Source organism: Perissodus microlepis, chromosome 10 (genome assembly GCF_051167445.1).
Source record: "Perissodus microlepis isolate ML-2025 ecotype Zambia chromosome 10, ASM5116744v1, whole genome shotgun sequence".
NCBI lineage: Eukaryota > Metazoa > Chordata > Actinopteri > Cichliformes > Cichlidae > Perissodus > Perissodus microlepis.
This window is the reverse complement of record NC_140470.1, coordinates 14,603,786-14,619,634: the sequence shown is the minus strand read 5'-3', so window position 1 is coordinate 14,619,634 and position 15,849 is coordinate 14,603,786. Positions and strand designations below refer to the sequence as shown.

The following is a 15,849-nucleotide window of genomic DNA, read 5'->3' as shown; positions in this document are numbered from 1 at the left end:
TGTCCTGGTACCGAAGTGGCCTGCCTGGAGTCCAGACATTTCACCAACTGAAAACATCAACGCCCAGGACTGTTCAGCAGCTGTATCTCTTCTTTTTAACTATTTGATGTTTTTTTTCTTTTTTCTGTGTTATTGTAAATAAAATAGGAGCTTTTGAGATTTGCACATCACTATGTTTCATTTTTATTTAGATTTTATATAGTGTCTCAGCTTTTTTGGAATTTGGAACAAATTAATAAAATCTAAGCATATGATAGGAATTCTTCTTCTTCTTCTTCTGAAATGTTCCCGCTGTCTTTGTTTTGTCCATGACTGGCTGTTTAGTGAGCCATAAACTTCAGTAAAAGCATGCGATACCTAAGCCGTCTCCCTAGACCTTCATTGATATTCTGAGTGTTTCCCTCAGTTTGGTTCCTTTCTGGTTACTCTGTTGTCCGTCCACATGTCCAAAGTAGCTTTCTGTCTGTGTTTTTTTTTGATTGTTAATTTAAATCCAGACTGACAGAACAGCCTGTTTTTGTAAAACATTGAGACTGGATGTAAAACAGCGCTTCACGTTCTTGAAATTTCACAGGTCATGCAGAGAGTGTTCAAGATGTCCTTTGAATCTTTTTCTCATTTTTATTTTCAGCTGCTGTGAAAAAACAAGACTTTTAAGGCTCAAACAGCAGATACATCAAATAAAAAGGAATCTAAGGACAAATCTTTTCCTGAACACACTCGCAGTTGAAAAAATGCAAAGTTTATTGTTTTGCTTTGGTGCACCTGCAGCTTCATTCGTCTTGACATCTCATGCTGATCCTTACACAAGAGCACACATTCCTCATAACTAATCACCAAGACACACACCAGGCAGTCTCAGATAGCAACATCTACTCCATAAGCGCAATACAAATATGAAAAACAAATAATTGGAAAAAGATTTTTTTTTCTTTTGCCCTTTATGAATGGTTCTGTCTCATAGCCTTTCTTCTGCATTGCACAAATGGAAGGACACCTTACGCGGTCACTGATTGACTGCTAATTCTGTTGTGTAACAAAAGCTTGTTACAGATCTTTCAAATAGCTGAATATTTATCAGCATGATGCAACAAGTCAAACACGTACTTGCTGTTTTTCAGTTGTTTAAAGGTGTCGTATACCTTTTTTGTACATATATTACCAGCAAACCGGCCCTTGCTTGATTTGCGAACAATTCAAGAAGAAAGAAAAGAATATTTCAAAAAAACGAAAGAAAGAAAGAAAATGACAAAGAAAATCAAATTCAGCCGGCCTGACACGTATGAACACACACACACACAAATACACACACACACACACACACGTTTGTGCGCACACACTGCCCTTCGTGTTATGTAGTCACTAAAGGGCAGGGAGTGCATCTCAGAGCAGCGAGCTGAGCATAGTTATGTGCTCACTCTTGATGCTGAAGCTCACTTGCAGTGAAGGACTTGACGCTGCCACTATACAACAAAGAGTACTCTACCTCAGCTTTCGCAGAACAAGCTGGTAATACCTCAAGAATTCACAGTGTACTTCGAGTAATCCAAACTTCAGGAAAGCTTTTGGAATTTGTGAGCCGATTGCTCACTTTTCCATGGTGCAGCAACTTTAACTTTATTTAGCATTTATAGCTTTGTTTTTTAAGGACTTTCTGTGGACCACTTTGCTAGCATTCATTTGAGCTGCATTAATTGTTTTAATGGCGATGCTACAGTAACCAACATAGTCACTGTGCATTCTTTTTCCAGTTTATCTAATTAGAGAAGACTAACTCGGCAGGTAAGTCTGTTTAACTCTCTAATATTTAACGCTATCACAACATTCAGTGGTTGTTTTTCACAACCAGTTTTTTTTTCAGTGTTGTCACAGGTGCCGGAACCAAGTTCTTTGGGAAACAACAGCATAATCTAGTGCCATTAACATTAAAGTCACCTTCTAGTGTTCTAGTTGCACAAAAGCATGGGGTTCAGCGACCTCCTTGAGCAGGTGGGCAGCACAGGCCGCTTCCAAATCCTGCACGTAACCCTCCTCTGCATACCCATCCTGATGTTGGCCAGCCACAACCTGCTGCAAAACTTTGTGGCTGCGGTGCCTCCTCACTACTGTAGCGCTCACTCAAATCTCTCACAGTCCCAGCTGAGCCCAGAGGAAGCTTTGCGGATCACAGTACCACAAGACCACAGAGGAAAATTGCACAGGTGCCAGCGTTACGTTGTTCCACAGTGGCACCTCCTGGATAAAAATGGGACCTCCAATTTGAGAAATGAGGGAAACAGTGTGGATGATCTGGATGCTGACCTGCAAGGATGCATAGATGGCTGGACGTACAACATGGCTGACAGAAGCTCCACAATCATATCTGATGTAAAACTGCATTTTTATCACACTGTTTCAGTCAACTTGTCATCGCAGTGCAGATGTTCATATGTTGTAATGTGCATTTTTTGCTAGTGGCATTTAGTGTGTGACCTGCACTCTTTGAAGCAAATGGGACAAACCATCTACATGGGAGGCGTGCTTGTGGGAGCATTTCTCTTCGGAAGCCTTGCAGACAAGTAACACCAATAATATACAATAAGCTGAATGTGTAACATTTTGACTCGTCTTTGAAAAGAAAAATCTTAATTGCCCAGTGGCATGAGTAATAAACAGTTCAGCAAGTCAAATAATGTTTCACCGATGGCCCTCATGTCTTCTAGATATGGTCGACGTATCCTCCTGCTCATGTCTTACCTTCTGATGGCGGTCTCTGGAACATGTGCTGCATTTTCTCCTTCCTTCCCTCTGTTCTGCTTTTTCCGGTTTGGTTGTGGCATGGCTCTATCTGGCATAGCACTCAACAGCTTGTCCCTCAGTATGATTTTTAGTTCCTTTATTTTACTTGACTAAAGGGATGTTGATGACATGGGCTCCCAATCTTATGAAAATGTGTTTCATCTGTTTCAAGTTCTTGAGTGGATCCCCACTCGTGTGAGAACTGTGGTGGGCACGATAACTGGCTACTGTTACACACTGGGCCAGCTGATCCTGGCATTGATGGCCTACTACATCCGGGACTGGAGGTGGTTAACCCTGGCTGTGTCTTTGCCTTTCTATGTGTTCTTCCTCTACGCATGGTGAGATGGCAATCATTGAACTGAAAAGTTTCAACTATAGTTACCAATGTAAGCTAAAACATTTTTAAAAAGTGTAGCAAACCTAACCAATATTCCTTATAGGTGGTTTCATGAATCCGCAAGATGGTTGGCCTTAAAGAATAAACCTGATCAGGCGATCAAGGGACTTAAAAGTGTGGCTAAGTTAAACGGACGGTGTGATGAGGGAGAAAAAATTGACATTAAGGTAAGGGAATATTTAAACTGTGGGACATAAATCTGTGTTTCACATAAACAGACTGTATATTAACAATGTTTTCTCTTTGTGCACAGATGCTCCAGGAGTCCATGAAGAATGAGCTGTCCATGTCAAAGGGCTCCTACACTGCCTTGGATCTGTTCCGCACACCCTACATGAGGATTAGCACAGTCTGTCTGGCAGCTGCCTGGTGTGTGTGTGCTGCTCTTGTAGAAACACTCAGTGACAGATTTACAGCACCTTCTGTGAAACTGCAGTGACACCAAGTGTATTTTTATATTTAGGTTATCAACCAGCTTTGCCTACTACGGCCTTTCCATGGATCTGCAAAAGTTTGGAGTGGATATTTACCTGATACAAGTGATCTTTGGAGCTGTTGACATACCAGCTAAAATCATCATCGCTGTGACTATGAGTTATATAGGGCGCCGGCCGTCGCAGTCTGCTGCTCTCATCATCGCAGGGGTCACTATCTTGATCAACCTGCTGGTACCTTATGGTATGTCAGAACACAGACATGTGCACAAGATAAGGCTGAGGAGAAACAAGTGAGTGACCTGATGGATGTTCCGCTTTTTTGCAGATCAACAAACTCTGCGGACCTCTCTGGCTGTTGTGGGTAAAGGTTGTCTTGCTGCATCTTTCGTCTGCTGTTACCTTTACACTGGAGAACTGTACCCAACCATTATTCGGTAAGTCTCATCTGGCAAAACCATAAAACTATCAGTAAGGAATCTAGATGACTTTGGTTTAACAATGAAATCTAGGTTTCGCTGAAGAGCAACAACTAAGGATAATCGCTAATCCAGGGGTGGCTGCTTTTTTGTTTTTTATACAGTAGTAGATTTACAAATTCTGTGAACTGGAAAATCTATTGGTAACACTTTATAATATGAACTGCAAATTGCAGGCAAGTACCCTGTACTTACGTGTATTTTGAGGGCAACAAGTCAGGTTTTTGCAAAAAATAATGAACAAGTACACTGTAAGTACCCTGTACTTGCATGCAATTTGCGGGCAACAATGCGCAAGTACCCTGTACTTACATGCATTTTATGGGCAACATGTCAGGTTTTTGCAAACAAGTGAAACAAGTACAGGGTACAAACAGTGTACTTGTTTGAATGTTTTTGCAAAAACCTAACTTGCCTGCAAATTATTCACAGGTCATGTTATAAAGTGCTACCAAACTTTTTATGTTTTATAACTGAAGGACGGTCTAAGCCAGACCTTCCCAAAGTGTGGGGCCCGCCCCCTTGTGGGGGGGGGGGGGGGGGGGGGGCGCAGAGCCATTGCAAGGTGGGGGACAAAACGCTTGGACACTGCTAGCACGGGGCGGCCACAGAAACGCAAAGCAGGAGATGAAGCATAGCTGAATATGTTTCCAAACCAACTTCATTCCTAAGCCAAAGACTAGAAAATATGGTGAAGCATATCTTCCCTTTGGCTTCACCTGCACAAGTGCCGAGGTAGGTCTCCCCTGCAGAATTGGTTTTCGCTGGGCTCTTCAAATCACAAACAGTATCCCACATTCTTGATTTTTAGTTCAAACACTTGTTGTAATGACTAACTACTCCTGACATTTTGGAGATGTTAGCTCTTTATACAGTAAAGTTACAGTGGGATACAAATAACATCAGGCTGATCCTGCCACGATTTGTTCCCCCTGTCTAAATCACAGACAAACAGTATCTCACACTTGTTTATGTTTTTCAACCCATTTTGCACAGAGGCATTTTTCGAAAATGAATTGATAGCAATGTTGAATATTATTACACAGGGGGAAAAAAAACAACTACACGTAAAATAATCACACCGTGATGCCTCTGTCTTTCTAAATAAAGGCACAGTAACTGCGTGTGTGTATGTAAACCTGTAAAAACCGAAGATAGTCAGATTAACAGTATTTTGTCTCTATCTGCCATTCTGCAATTCATCTCCGGTAAACAATAACGTGGCGCACAGCGTGACGTGAAAAAAGGCACATACCTTTGACGTTGCGTGACCAACTCTGTATTCCTCGTCCACAGGTAAACGCAGAAAAGGAGTTTTGAAAAATCTCCGTTTTCAGATGATTCGAAACGCCGTTTACGTGTGGCGGAAACAGCTGCGTTTTCAAAAATACTCGTGTAGGTGTGGATGTAGCATAAAAGAGTTAGTAGTTTATTTTCTTACTGCCTGTAATTTATTGCAGATTACTTGTATTTGCTTAATTGTTTACTAAATGTTTGAGGTGTGAAATAAACCGCAATGGAGCAAAATATGGGTGTGTGTGGTTGGAGGATGTGTTTGTGCGTGTGCACGTGCACGCGCGGGAGGGGGGGGGGGGGGGCGCGAACATTTTTCTTGTAAAACAAAGGGGGGCCCAGCAAAAAAAGTTTGGGAACCACTGGTCTAAGCAATGAGTTCCAAATAATGTCTTTGTCATGTAGAAAACCTGAACTGTACCGTTGAAATTGTGCTGATTTTTCTTATATTAAGACATCTAAGGTATTAAATGTGTAGACAAACTTCTTTACACTGATATAAAGAGGAGTTTGAGGAGTTTCACTGGTCTGGCCCACTTAAGTTCAAAGTTGGCTGGATGTGGCCCATAATGACATCTCTGCTCTAATATATGGTTTCATGACATTTTAATAGTCTAAGACTGCACATGCACTTCTTTACTATCACTAAAATAATTTACATATTTACTGACCCTCTGTTGACACAATCTCTGACTTTACTAGTGTGTAGTTACGACTGTTTGCAGCTGTTTTATGGTTTTATGTCTTCTCTCTTAGTCAAAATGGCATGGGATTGGTGTCCAGTATGGCACGTGTAGGAGCTATGGTGGCCCCCATGGTGCGCCTCACGGGAGACTACATACCTTGGCTACCAGGTTTAATCTATGGAGGGGCGCCTATCCTCAGTGGGGTTGCTGTTATGTTTCTTCCAGAAACGCTTGGCACACCCCTTCCCGACACAATACAAGATGTGGAGGAGAGGTAAGATTGAGTTCCAGGACGCAGCATGTGTTCCTTTTATTTTATCTCTGCATGTCCCAGAATCAAAACATTAATTTTAGAAACAGAACTCAGGAGGACTCGAGGGTAACGTATACAGCAAATAGCAAATCATCATGGTTTACTCAAGGCCAAAAAAAGCACATAAAGCTAGAAGAGAGAAAGAGAGAGGGAGAGAAGGGAGAAAAAAAATAATATATCCACATTTGCATTTTCTATTTTGCACACAGGGGATCTGGGAAACGCTCCAAAATGTCACCAAAAGAAACAATAATCTTGGAAGACACCGGGGCAAACCTCCTAAAGCCTGTTGCCTGAGGGCATTTGTGTTGTACTTCTGATGTTTTTGTACTCCACACGTTAATGAAAGTAGAGTGAGTGCTACTTTTATCTCTTCTCTGTTCATTTGATTTTCACAAATTTGGTTCACCTTATGATTGCTGGACAAATGTTTTTTCTTTCGTTTTGTGAACAAATGAGTTAAATCCGAAGCGTACGCCACCGTGAAAAGAACGCTGTGGACAATCAGACCTGTTTATCTGACAATCAGTAGATTTCAGGATCTTAATCTTACTTTGTACATGTCATTATTATTATTTTTTATTTGTATTTTGAATGTGTAGAGCGATTTCTTTATTTGGGCCTTTCACAGGTTAAAGACGGCATCCACTGGTGTCTTTATTGTTCTATACACAAGCCCGTATTGGAAAACAATTGCCTTTTTTTCTTTTAAATCAAGACTTCTTATAATCCTTTTTAAATCTCGAAGTCTGTCTTTTTTATGGACGTTTGAACACAAATACTAGTAAAACCCTTTTCAGTCTACTTCATGAGTCATTTTGAGCTGAATTAACTAAAACGAGACAGAACAAGAAATCAAGGATTTGGATTTAAATAAAAGCAGCAGATGAGCCACACAACAGAGGGCACAAAGTATAAAAACTAAATAAATAGATTCACAGCAGGAATCTGACATGCCGTTGTTTTTCACTGCCCCCCCCCCCCACACAGTTTTGCTCTAGCATTGTTGTTGTGAACACAAGAGATTTACTCTTGTGTTCACAAGGCAGATTTCCCATGAATTATGTGAAATGAACCCCCACTCTTTAAAAATTGAACACCCTAGTTAATGTTTGAAAGGCAGATCAGTGTTTTGTTGCTGAAGCAGGTAGCTTGGATGGGTCAGAGGATTTTGTTTGTGTTTTTCATAAGACAGCCTCCGAGAAATGTTGTAGTTTCTCAGATTTTGAAAAATGATTTCAGAGTCCATTTAATTTATTCAACTACTTTTGTTCTCAGCACGCTGCACGATCTGGATTTAACGCCGCTCTCTAGAGTTCTCACAGTTACCACCTGGAAAACGAGTGTCATCACGCAAGCAAAAATGTAATGCAGTAGTTATCAATGTAATTATTAAACGGATGGTGGTCAGCGAAAAGAATGATAAGAGTGAATATTATGGAAACATTACTTGGTCTCGTCCTTTTCCTTGAATCGGTTCAGCGGATTTGCTGCTTTTCTCTCAGTTACTGCTGTTACACGGATGTGAGGGGGGATGTTACTGGTAAAGGAGGAAACAGTGCTGATGCGGAGGACCACTCACGCCTACATAGGGTGAACTCTTGTGATTTGAAGACTTCCGCATCTTGCTGCTTGTGACACCATCTAGTGGTGCATATATGCCAATGCAGGAGCTGAACTTCCCATCACGGGACGGTATCCATGTGAGGAAAAAAACAAAATGTGGAAAACTAAATCTAAAATGAAATCTTGACCATATTGAGGTTTTTGTCTTTCAGTGTTTAGATATTGGACTTGGATTTCACATATTGTAGCTACTCTCATTTATCAGAACAGTTGATATTTTGGCCATATAGTCATCCATGATTAACAAAACAGGCAGCGTCACAATACTAGTATGCTTTGGTTCGTGTTCCTTAAAAGATCTGTCTGGAGAGAAAAAACCCAAACAAACCAGGATTTACAATAAATAGATTCATACTTATATCCTCATATCAACATGTATGTTTTCAATTTAAGGCTCGTACTTTCCTCTTTGAAATAGTTAAAGTTCGCCAGTGCTCTTGCTCTCACGCAACAAATGCATTGTTGTGTGTGTCTGGCACTAACTGTATGAAACTGCTATCTAAAACCTTTTGGTTACAACATATAAACCCTCGATCACTGTATTAAATAGATTTTATTTCACTGTCAGGTTTTATGCGTGTTCTCCTGAGACACCTTGCGCACGCCAGACGAGTCCAACCCCAAGCCAAGAAAAAAAAAAGAGAGAGAGAGAGAGATGAATCAAAATACAGAGCAAGGCGGTCTATAGAAATGACTACAACGTAAAATGATATGAATAAAGATTTATTTTCTCATATGAACAGGTGGATTCATTTTTCATTGTATTTTACAATCTATGACAATCTCGCAAGTTTTTTCTTTTTTCTAGCATATTTCAGGAATGACATGGGGAAAGGTTCTTTTTTATTGCTGAATGTTAAATGAAATACACTTTCACTGACTGGAAAAGAATTGTCTGCTGCTTTTTTTGTGTGATTTTTTTTTTAAATCTCTTTTTTTTAAACCATGCACCCATCTAACCTTGACCACAAGGACATGCAGAGGAGAGGTGTTCAAACATTTCAAGCGAGGGTGGGGTCGGGTGGGGGTGGGGGTGGGGGGGGGGGGGGGGTCATAAATTTCAACAGAAGAGGCTGATTGGACGTGCCCGGTAGCATCTCAAATGGGTGAGAGGACTGGCAGGGTGAAGGGGCTGTCACATTTAAACTGGAGGTGAAGTCTTCTTTTGCACTTTTCTGACATACAAAATTAGACCCAGAGGTGAGAAACTCAATGAAAACATCTGCATGTTGTGACCGATGTGTGACCATCCTCTATTGCCGTGCCACTGTGCATTTACCATATACCAGTCAGAATTGCAGATCAGTGTTTAAAAGGCATTTTCCCCCCCTAATTGCAGCATTCCATTATTTTTAATAAGGAGGAGCAGAAATGTACCGACAGAGATGAAACATCAGCTGTCCTTTCTGTGCGAGCCACACTGACGGCTGTGACTTTGAGATGTCTTTCAAATATTTACTTCTCCCTCAGTGGAGGACAAAGGGCTTAAAATGAATTTATTCACTTTCAAAATCATCATTTACAGGCTAAATTTTAAATGACTCCATCAGTCAACAAGACAAAGCAGTACACATTGCTATCAGAGGAGACACTATTTGGATTCTATCGGCTATTACTGGGAAGTATGCACGTAAGGTGGAGGGATCTAAGCCGAGTGATAAAATAATTCACAGACACAGTCATTCAATGGACGTGACGTTAAGTGAACAAGAAAGGCTGAAAACATGATAGACGGCTGCATAATGGCTTTCAAAAAATAACTCGGGTAAATATGCATTTGTATCATGTTATTTCATTCTACACTATAGGCATCACATTTTTTTTTTCCACACAACACACTACAGTCACCTCTTAGAAAATGATGTAATCAAACAGCAAAATAGAAAGTTTGCATATTTTTGCATCATATGATCCTCCAAAGTTTCACAGCTATTTCGTTAATATTGTCTAGTATGCTCTGTACTGTGATCCACTGAGCTGCTTCCACCTGACTTTACTTTTCTCTGCATGGGAATGATCGGGGTACTAGTAACTGCGTGTTAACACATAGGTCCTCAGAATCTGAGAACTTGAATCTTAGGTAGACCTAAACTTAAGGAAGAGGTTGAGCAGGGCTTGAGGTGGAGGCGGGGGGATGCATGTGGAAATCCTGAGACGCTGGTGGCCTTAAACGTAAGCCACGAAAACAGAATGGACACAGAAGGATGATTAGGCGTGGGATTCGAGTGAAAACAGACGCAATCTTTTTGTTTTGCCACTGCCTCTGACAGCAGGGGTCACCCTGTGCCAAGCGGCTCAGTGTTTGTTGGCCACATACCAGGCTAAAACAAGGAAAACCTGCTGGGAAATAATCATTTTCAAAAATTTTTTTTTAAAAAAGGACGTAAATGGGGCGGGCTGGGGAGGGGCAGAATAGCTGTAAACACATCAAGCAATGACCTGCATAACATACAACCCTACAGCAGCCTTGCCTGCTCACCTACACTGGGGTCACTGTTCTGATTAACCACTTTTCTGTGAACCTCCGAGACTCTTTACTCTCACTCTCCTGAGACACCAGTAGACCCACACATTTGATGTTACCACAACAAACAGTGAAGTTCATCTAACAGTCACAAACGCATGCAAGCAACACACACAGGTGCGCACGAGCGTGCACAAACACACGCACGCACACACACTCGCAGACATTTATGCACACACAACACAATTTCTCACTCTCTGTGACTCTTTTTCTCTTGGTAGACATTAGTTAGCGGGCAAAAAAAAAAAGAAAAAAGAAAAGAATCTACATCGCATTTATGAGGCGTTCTAATAAATCCCAAATCATAAAAGAAAACCCTACAGGCGAATCATATTATCATATGTAAACATACACTTTATGTTGAAGTGGTTTATATCGCGTGATATGGAAGGGGTTAGACTTCTCGAAGAATGCAATTTGGAAAGAAAGTAAATAGGAAACCAGAGAGGAAAAACAAAAACATAAATGTGTATAAAAAAATGAGGCGTCCATATAAGAAAGGCTACAAAAACCTCCACTGGCCCTCTGGCATCGGCATACAGCAAAAGGCACCACAATATTACTCTATTTTTTAACATTGTGAAAAAACTGGCACATCTTTTTATGCTGTAAATCAAAATGTACATATAAATAGAGTTTTCCCTATAAAAAAGTCTTTGCTGTTAACTAGTAGACAACTTTTGCTAAAATGAAAATAAATATTTCATTTGTTTAGAATATCTGTCAGTTATATAAAATAAAAATATTTCTTATAGATGCAGGTCTATACTATATTGATTTTTGTCGGTTCATTATCACTCTTTAATGCGGTGTATTGTCCGGTTTGGAGCGTGACTGTGTGAGTCTCGTATGCGTGTTCCCATGCCCACTGTGTCGCCCTGACGAGTTAGAAGTCCGACTGTCCGCCGGCCTGTAGATGGTGGAAGGCTCGGCGTTCATGTTCTGCATACTGAGGAAGGGCGTGCTCTCGCCGTCCTCCTCTGACTCACTATCTGTTAGACAGCTTCGAGACCCATAGTCCCGAGATGCCTCGTATCCTCGTGGGGCCACGTGGCCATTCAGTCTGGATCTCCGCCAGCGCCGGCTTCCAGTTCCACTGGACCCACTTCTCTTTGGTTGCTCCCGAGAGGACAGATACTCCTGGGTGGTCTCATAGTCTTCATCCTCAGCCAGCCGGTAGGGGCTGGAGGGAAGGCTTCCCCTGCTGTCATTTAGATAGGTTCGACGCTGCTGCCGGTAAGGCTCCTGGCAATGAGCATCGTGTAGGGGCACCTGGTAGCGGCGCAGCAGAGGCTGGTCATCCTCCAGGGGGTACGGATTGTGAACAGCAGGAGGGAGCGACATGGCGTGGCTGGCATTGGGGGATGTGATCTGGAAGGTAGGCACCTGCGGGGGCAATGAGTAATGGAAATCCACTGGGGATAGGCGGGCTGGTGTTGTCAGGGCTGATACGTATCTGTGGTAAATACAGAGAGGAGGAGGAGGAGGTCATAGTTAATTGGAGAAGAACAAAGAATAGTGCTGACAAAGACAGCTGCACATACACTAACCTAGTGTGAATGTTTTAAAGGTATTCTTTAAACTAATGAACATTATACCCTGAAGCTGCACGTACACTTAAATATTCATTACTTTTCGATAGAGACGTTTAGCTTAGAGTTTCACCTGAGCAGCACCGCTCCCTGCTGTAGGTGGAGCACTGGGCGTTGGCTACAGGTTGCCCCAAAGTGTAGTTTACTTCCAGCAATCCTCTGCAGTGTGGATAACTATATTACTGTTATATTTGCTACTCGATTACTGCTCAGACTGCTTTTGCTTTTGTGTGCAGAGCTTAAACATCTCTAATGAGAAATATAATATATAATAATATCTCCACTTGTAAAAGCACCTTGGAGTCTCCTCTGTGATCTGGATTGCATAACCCAACACAGGCACAATACTGCTTAATGTTCAAGACTGACAAAAGTAAAACCATCATTACTGTGTTTATTAATGTTGGTACAGAAATCTTTCATAACAACATGGCTCAGGATTTAGTACACAGACATCCAATGTTTTTCCCCAGCAGAGCTTGAATAGCTAACATTTGCATCAGTTTTTTGATGATCTACTATGAGCAGCCAGGTTTCAGTCCTGACGAGGAAGAAGGACGAGGACTTAACTCTCTTCTTTAATAACCGTAGGCTCTGGATCAACCTGCCCAACAAGATCAACGAGTCAAATCTGTAGCTATACTTTACAAAACTCTTCAAAACAAACCCACGTTTAGCCATTCAATGAGCGTACTAACACCGTGCCTGATTGCTGAAGTTAATGTTGAGAATCTATATTTAGACATCAGAAGCGCATACGCTACAGATGCAGAGTTTTCCCATCATTTGTAATATTAAAAAAAAAAAAAAAGCAACAACAATTCAAAACATTCCTGAAAGACAGGTTAGAATTTATGGATGGCTGACGGTGACTCACTTTGGACCTGTGTGTACAGAGTGTTTTATTTATTTACTTTTATTTCCTTTAGGAAACTAGGAAACCTGCTATATGAGACACAAGCCTCAGATATCCCCGCAACACCACTCATTCAGCTGAGGCAGAAACTGCCACCATGATCAAAGACGTACGTGCAACCTGGAATGACTCTGAGGACATGTAATCTGTCGCTGCATCACAACCTAGCGGTCATGCACAGATGCTGCATGCGGGTATTGTCAGTTAAGTTAAGAACTCAAGCAGATAAAAGGCAGCACGTGTCTTGTTCGGTAAGGTTTTCTTAGGTACTGATAGTTGGCTTGGATTCTGTATAGGAGCTCCAGCCTCCTTGATACATCCATTTCATACTTCCATTTTGGCTCAGTACTAAATCCAAAGGTGCAGAACAGAATGTTAGTACTGGTTAATATATTAATCAATTAAAATGTGATTATAATTTGGTCTGACTGTTATGCATTTTAAGTTTGGAAAGGTAAGTAAGGTAAATCCAATTGTACCTTTCAATATAATGAATCCCACCGAGCAGACTGTTCTGCTGGATGCTTCTAGACTGTACCACTTTGTATGAAGCATTTCACTTAGGGGTTAAGTATATTCAACAAAGTGACTTTTGAGAAGTAGTCTTAAAAAAATAAACAGCTGCTTTTCCATTGGCATCTTATGTTTCCTTTAGGATCAGCTTGTCAGTTTGAGCTATCACTACACAGTACTGTTTTCCATCTGAAATGGATTAGGCGATGATAAGTGTTATCAAGCATGCATGAAGCAAGATACTAGAACTGATGTAGATCCTGAAGACTAATTCTGCCTGATCAGTTCAGTTTCAACTTGGCAGCACTCACAGTTGCTGTTGGTCACAGAAAATGCAATTCATACTGACAGGTCACAAATGATCTGCGGCAGCAAAACAATCTGTTGCTGTTTTAGTAAAACAGACAGACAATAATTGCCGCTGAAGAAATGATCTCTAAAACTCCTAATGGCTTACTGTAGAGCTGCTTTGTTGAACAACAATGTTTAGGAGCATTAAAGCTCACTGATACAATCTACACTGTAGTAAAAGTCTGTTTTTACAGTAATGTGAAGCTGTAATGTAGTAGTAAGGGCTAGAACACATTCAGTTAATACAGTATTTTTTTCCTGGGAATAATGCAGCTACTGTGTGTAACACTGTATAAATATTGCAATACCTTTACAGCAGACCATAGGCTCAAATCACCATTATGTTACAACACCGTTAATGACTTTCATTCGAATAAAAAATGTTTGAGAGTGTGATGTTAAGCACCCTTTTAAAGCAGGTCTTCATACTAAGAAATAATTTGTTTTTAGAAACCTTAACCTTAGTGTTTTTATAAATCTTTGTAGGAGTTGTGTTGAAACAGTAGAAACCAACCATGCTCCCAAATTCCCAAATTTCCTCTCAGCTCACTGCTAATCTAGGCTTGCTGAGTGATGGATTGTCAGCTGTGAACAGTGCTGGAATTCAAGACATCAGCAGAGACCGAGGAGGGCATTTGGGGATTTTAGGTACCACAATCAGGCAACAGAATAATGTAACGCTGACTACTATTGAATTACAACACACATAAAGAGAAAGACCTAGATGTACACTATTTAGATCTAAGTTTAGGTCTGATCTGATTTGTCATGTGAGAACTTTAATTTCTCTGTGCCTCTGGTACAGACATGTTTACATGAAGTACAGGAAATAAAAATGATACAGCTGTGGAGGTGATGAAAGGCGTATTTCTTTGCATCTGCCAGACTGTTTTTGAATCTCCTCTTTGTGCTAGCTTGCACTAAACCTGTCCTATTTCTGACTTAAGTGAGTTTAAATCTGACTGTGAAAAATGGCAGACAAGTGTATTTAACAAAATGTCACACCATCCCTTAAATAAAATAAAATAACATTAAAAGGGAACACTAGCCAATTAGAATTGCATATTGGCCAGGGAATACTCTTCCCATTGAAATGAGCACTGTTTCTCACTCTTGCCTACCTTAGCGTATTTCATCATCATGCCTGCTGTGTGTCAGTTTCCACTGAGTCTCTCAGAGTGCCCTGACTGGCCTCTCGAGGCTGAGAGAGAACCAGCAGAGAGAGGAAACTTCTCAAAATATTCATGACAAACCCAGTGCCATATCAGCCACACAGGTCTGGTCCCCACCTGTCGCTGTGCGGAGAGTCTCCCAGCGAGTCGAAGGAGTCCCCGTACTGCAGCCTCGGCCGATGGGGGTCAGAGTAACCACAGTGTGCAGCGCGCCGTGCTCGAGCCTCCATGCACGCAGGGCTGCTGCATTTACTGGTCCCCACGGATGATGACATCATTCCCGGCGAGTCAGAGAGGATACTGTCAGAATGTTCCAGGCTCCATGTCCGTTCCTCATGTCTGACAATAAAAAAAAGACAAAAAAAATAGGTGTTAACCACCCCACAATATGTCCAAGTTTCACTTTTTTGTCCTTTTTTTTTGAAAGAGTGCTTGATAACAAATCTGCGGCTGTCTCTGGAGGAAGAACATTTCCACAATTCAACTGCAATTCCATGATCCGTTAGCAAAAGTACCCAGATATTCAGCTCTTATCTCTTTTGATCCTGTTCCTCTCTAACCTGCATATGAAAACTTAGTCCCTCACAGCGACAGGTCAGTCATAAACCCTTTGATTAAGTTGCTTCTGAAGAGAAGTCCACAAGAGCTTTCCAATAGAAACTACAGAAGAAAACCAAATCTTCAGTAGTGCAGACTAATACATTCAGCACTCGTTGGCCTCTGTGTCTTTGCAAATTCCCATGTGAGAAATCCTGGTAATACTTTCAGCTGT

The 15,849-nt window shown here is 41.2% G+C and overlaps 2 protein-coding genes across 4 annotated transcripts in view; one reads left to right on the top strand and one right to left on the bottom strand.

Annotated features, from left to right (window-relative positions):
* Window positions 1–1,426: 1,426 nt before the first annotated feature.
* On the top strand, window positions 1,427–7,350 carry slc22a6l (solute carrier family 22 member 6, like). Of its 2 annotated transcripts, XM_084942318.1 has the most exons (12): window positions 1,427–1,509; window positions 1,752–1,782; window positions 1,862–2,367; window positions 2,455–2,558; window positions 2,703–2,857; window positions 2,951–3,119; window positions 3,222–3,345; window positions 3,432–3,547; window positions 3,642–3,856; window positions 3,941–4,049; window positions 6,141–6,344; window positions 6,593–7,350. In XM_084942318.1, exons 3-12 carry the CDS (start codon window positions 1,963–1,965, stop codon window positions 6,678–6,680), a joined length of 1,689 nt encoding a protein of 562 aa, XP_084798444.1. In that variant the 5' UTR covers window positions 1,427–1,509; window positions 1,752–1,782; window positions 1,862–1,962; the 3' UTR covers window positions 6,681–7,350. The 2 variants fall into 2 exon arrangements, with proteins under 2 accessions (XP_084798444.1, XP_084798445.1); XM_084942319.1 differs by having other exon boundaries at window positions 1,457–1,782.
* Window positions 7,351–9,039: 1,689 nt separating this feature from the next.
* nrg2a (neuregulin 2a) overlaps window positions 9,040–15,849 on the bottom strand; it is a 76,151-nt gene continuing 69,341 nt past the window's right edge. For both annotated transcript variants that reach the window (XM_084942317.1, XM_084942316.1), the window contains exons 10-11: window positions 15,195–15,416; window positions 9,040–11,989 (exon numbers count right to left, since the gene is read on the bottom strand). In XM_084942317.1, the coding sequence (XP_084798443.1) occupies window positions 11,335–11,989; window positions 15,195–15,416 (877 nt within the window). In that variant the 3' untranslated portion in view covers window positions 9,040–11,334. The remainder of the gene's footprint in view (window positions 11,990–15,194; window positions 15,417–15,849) is intronic.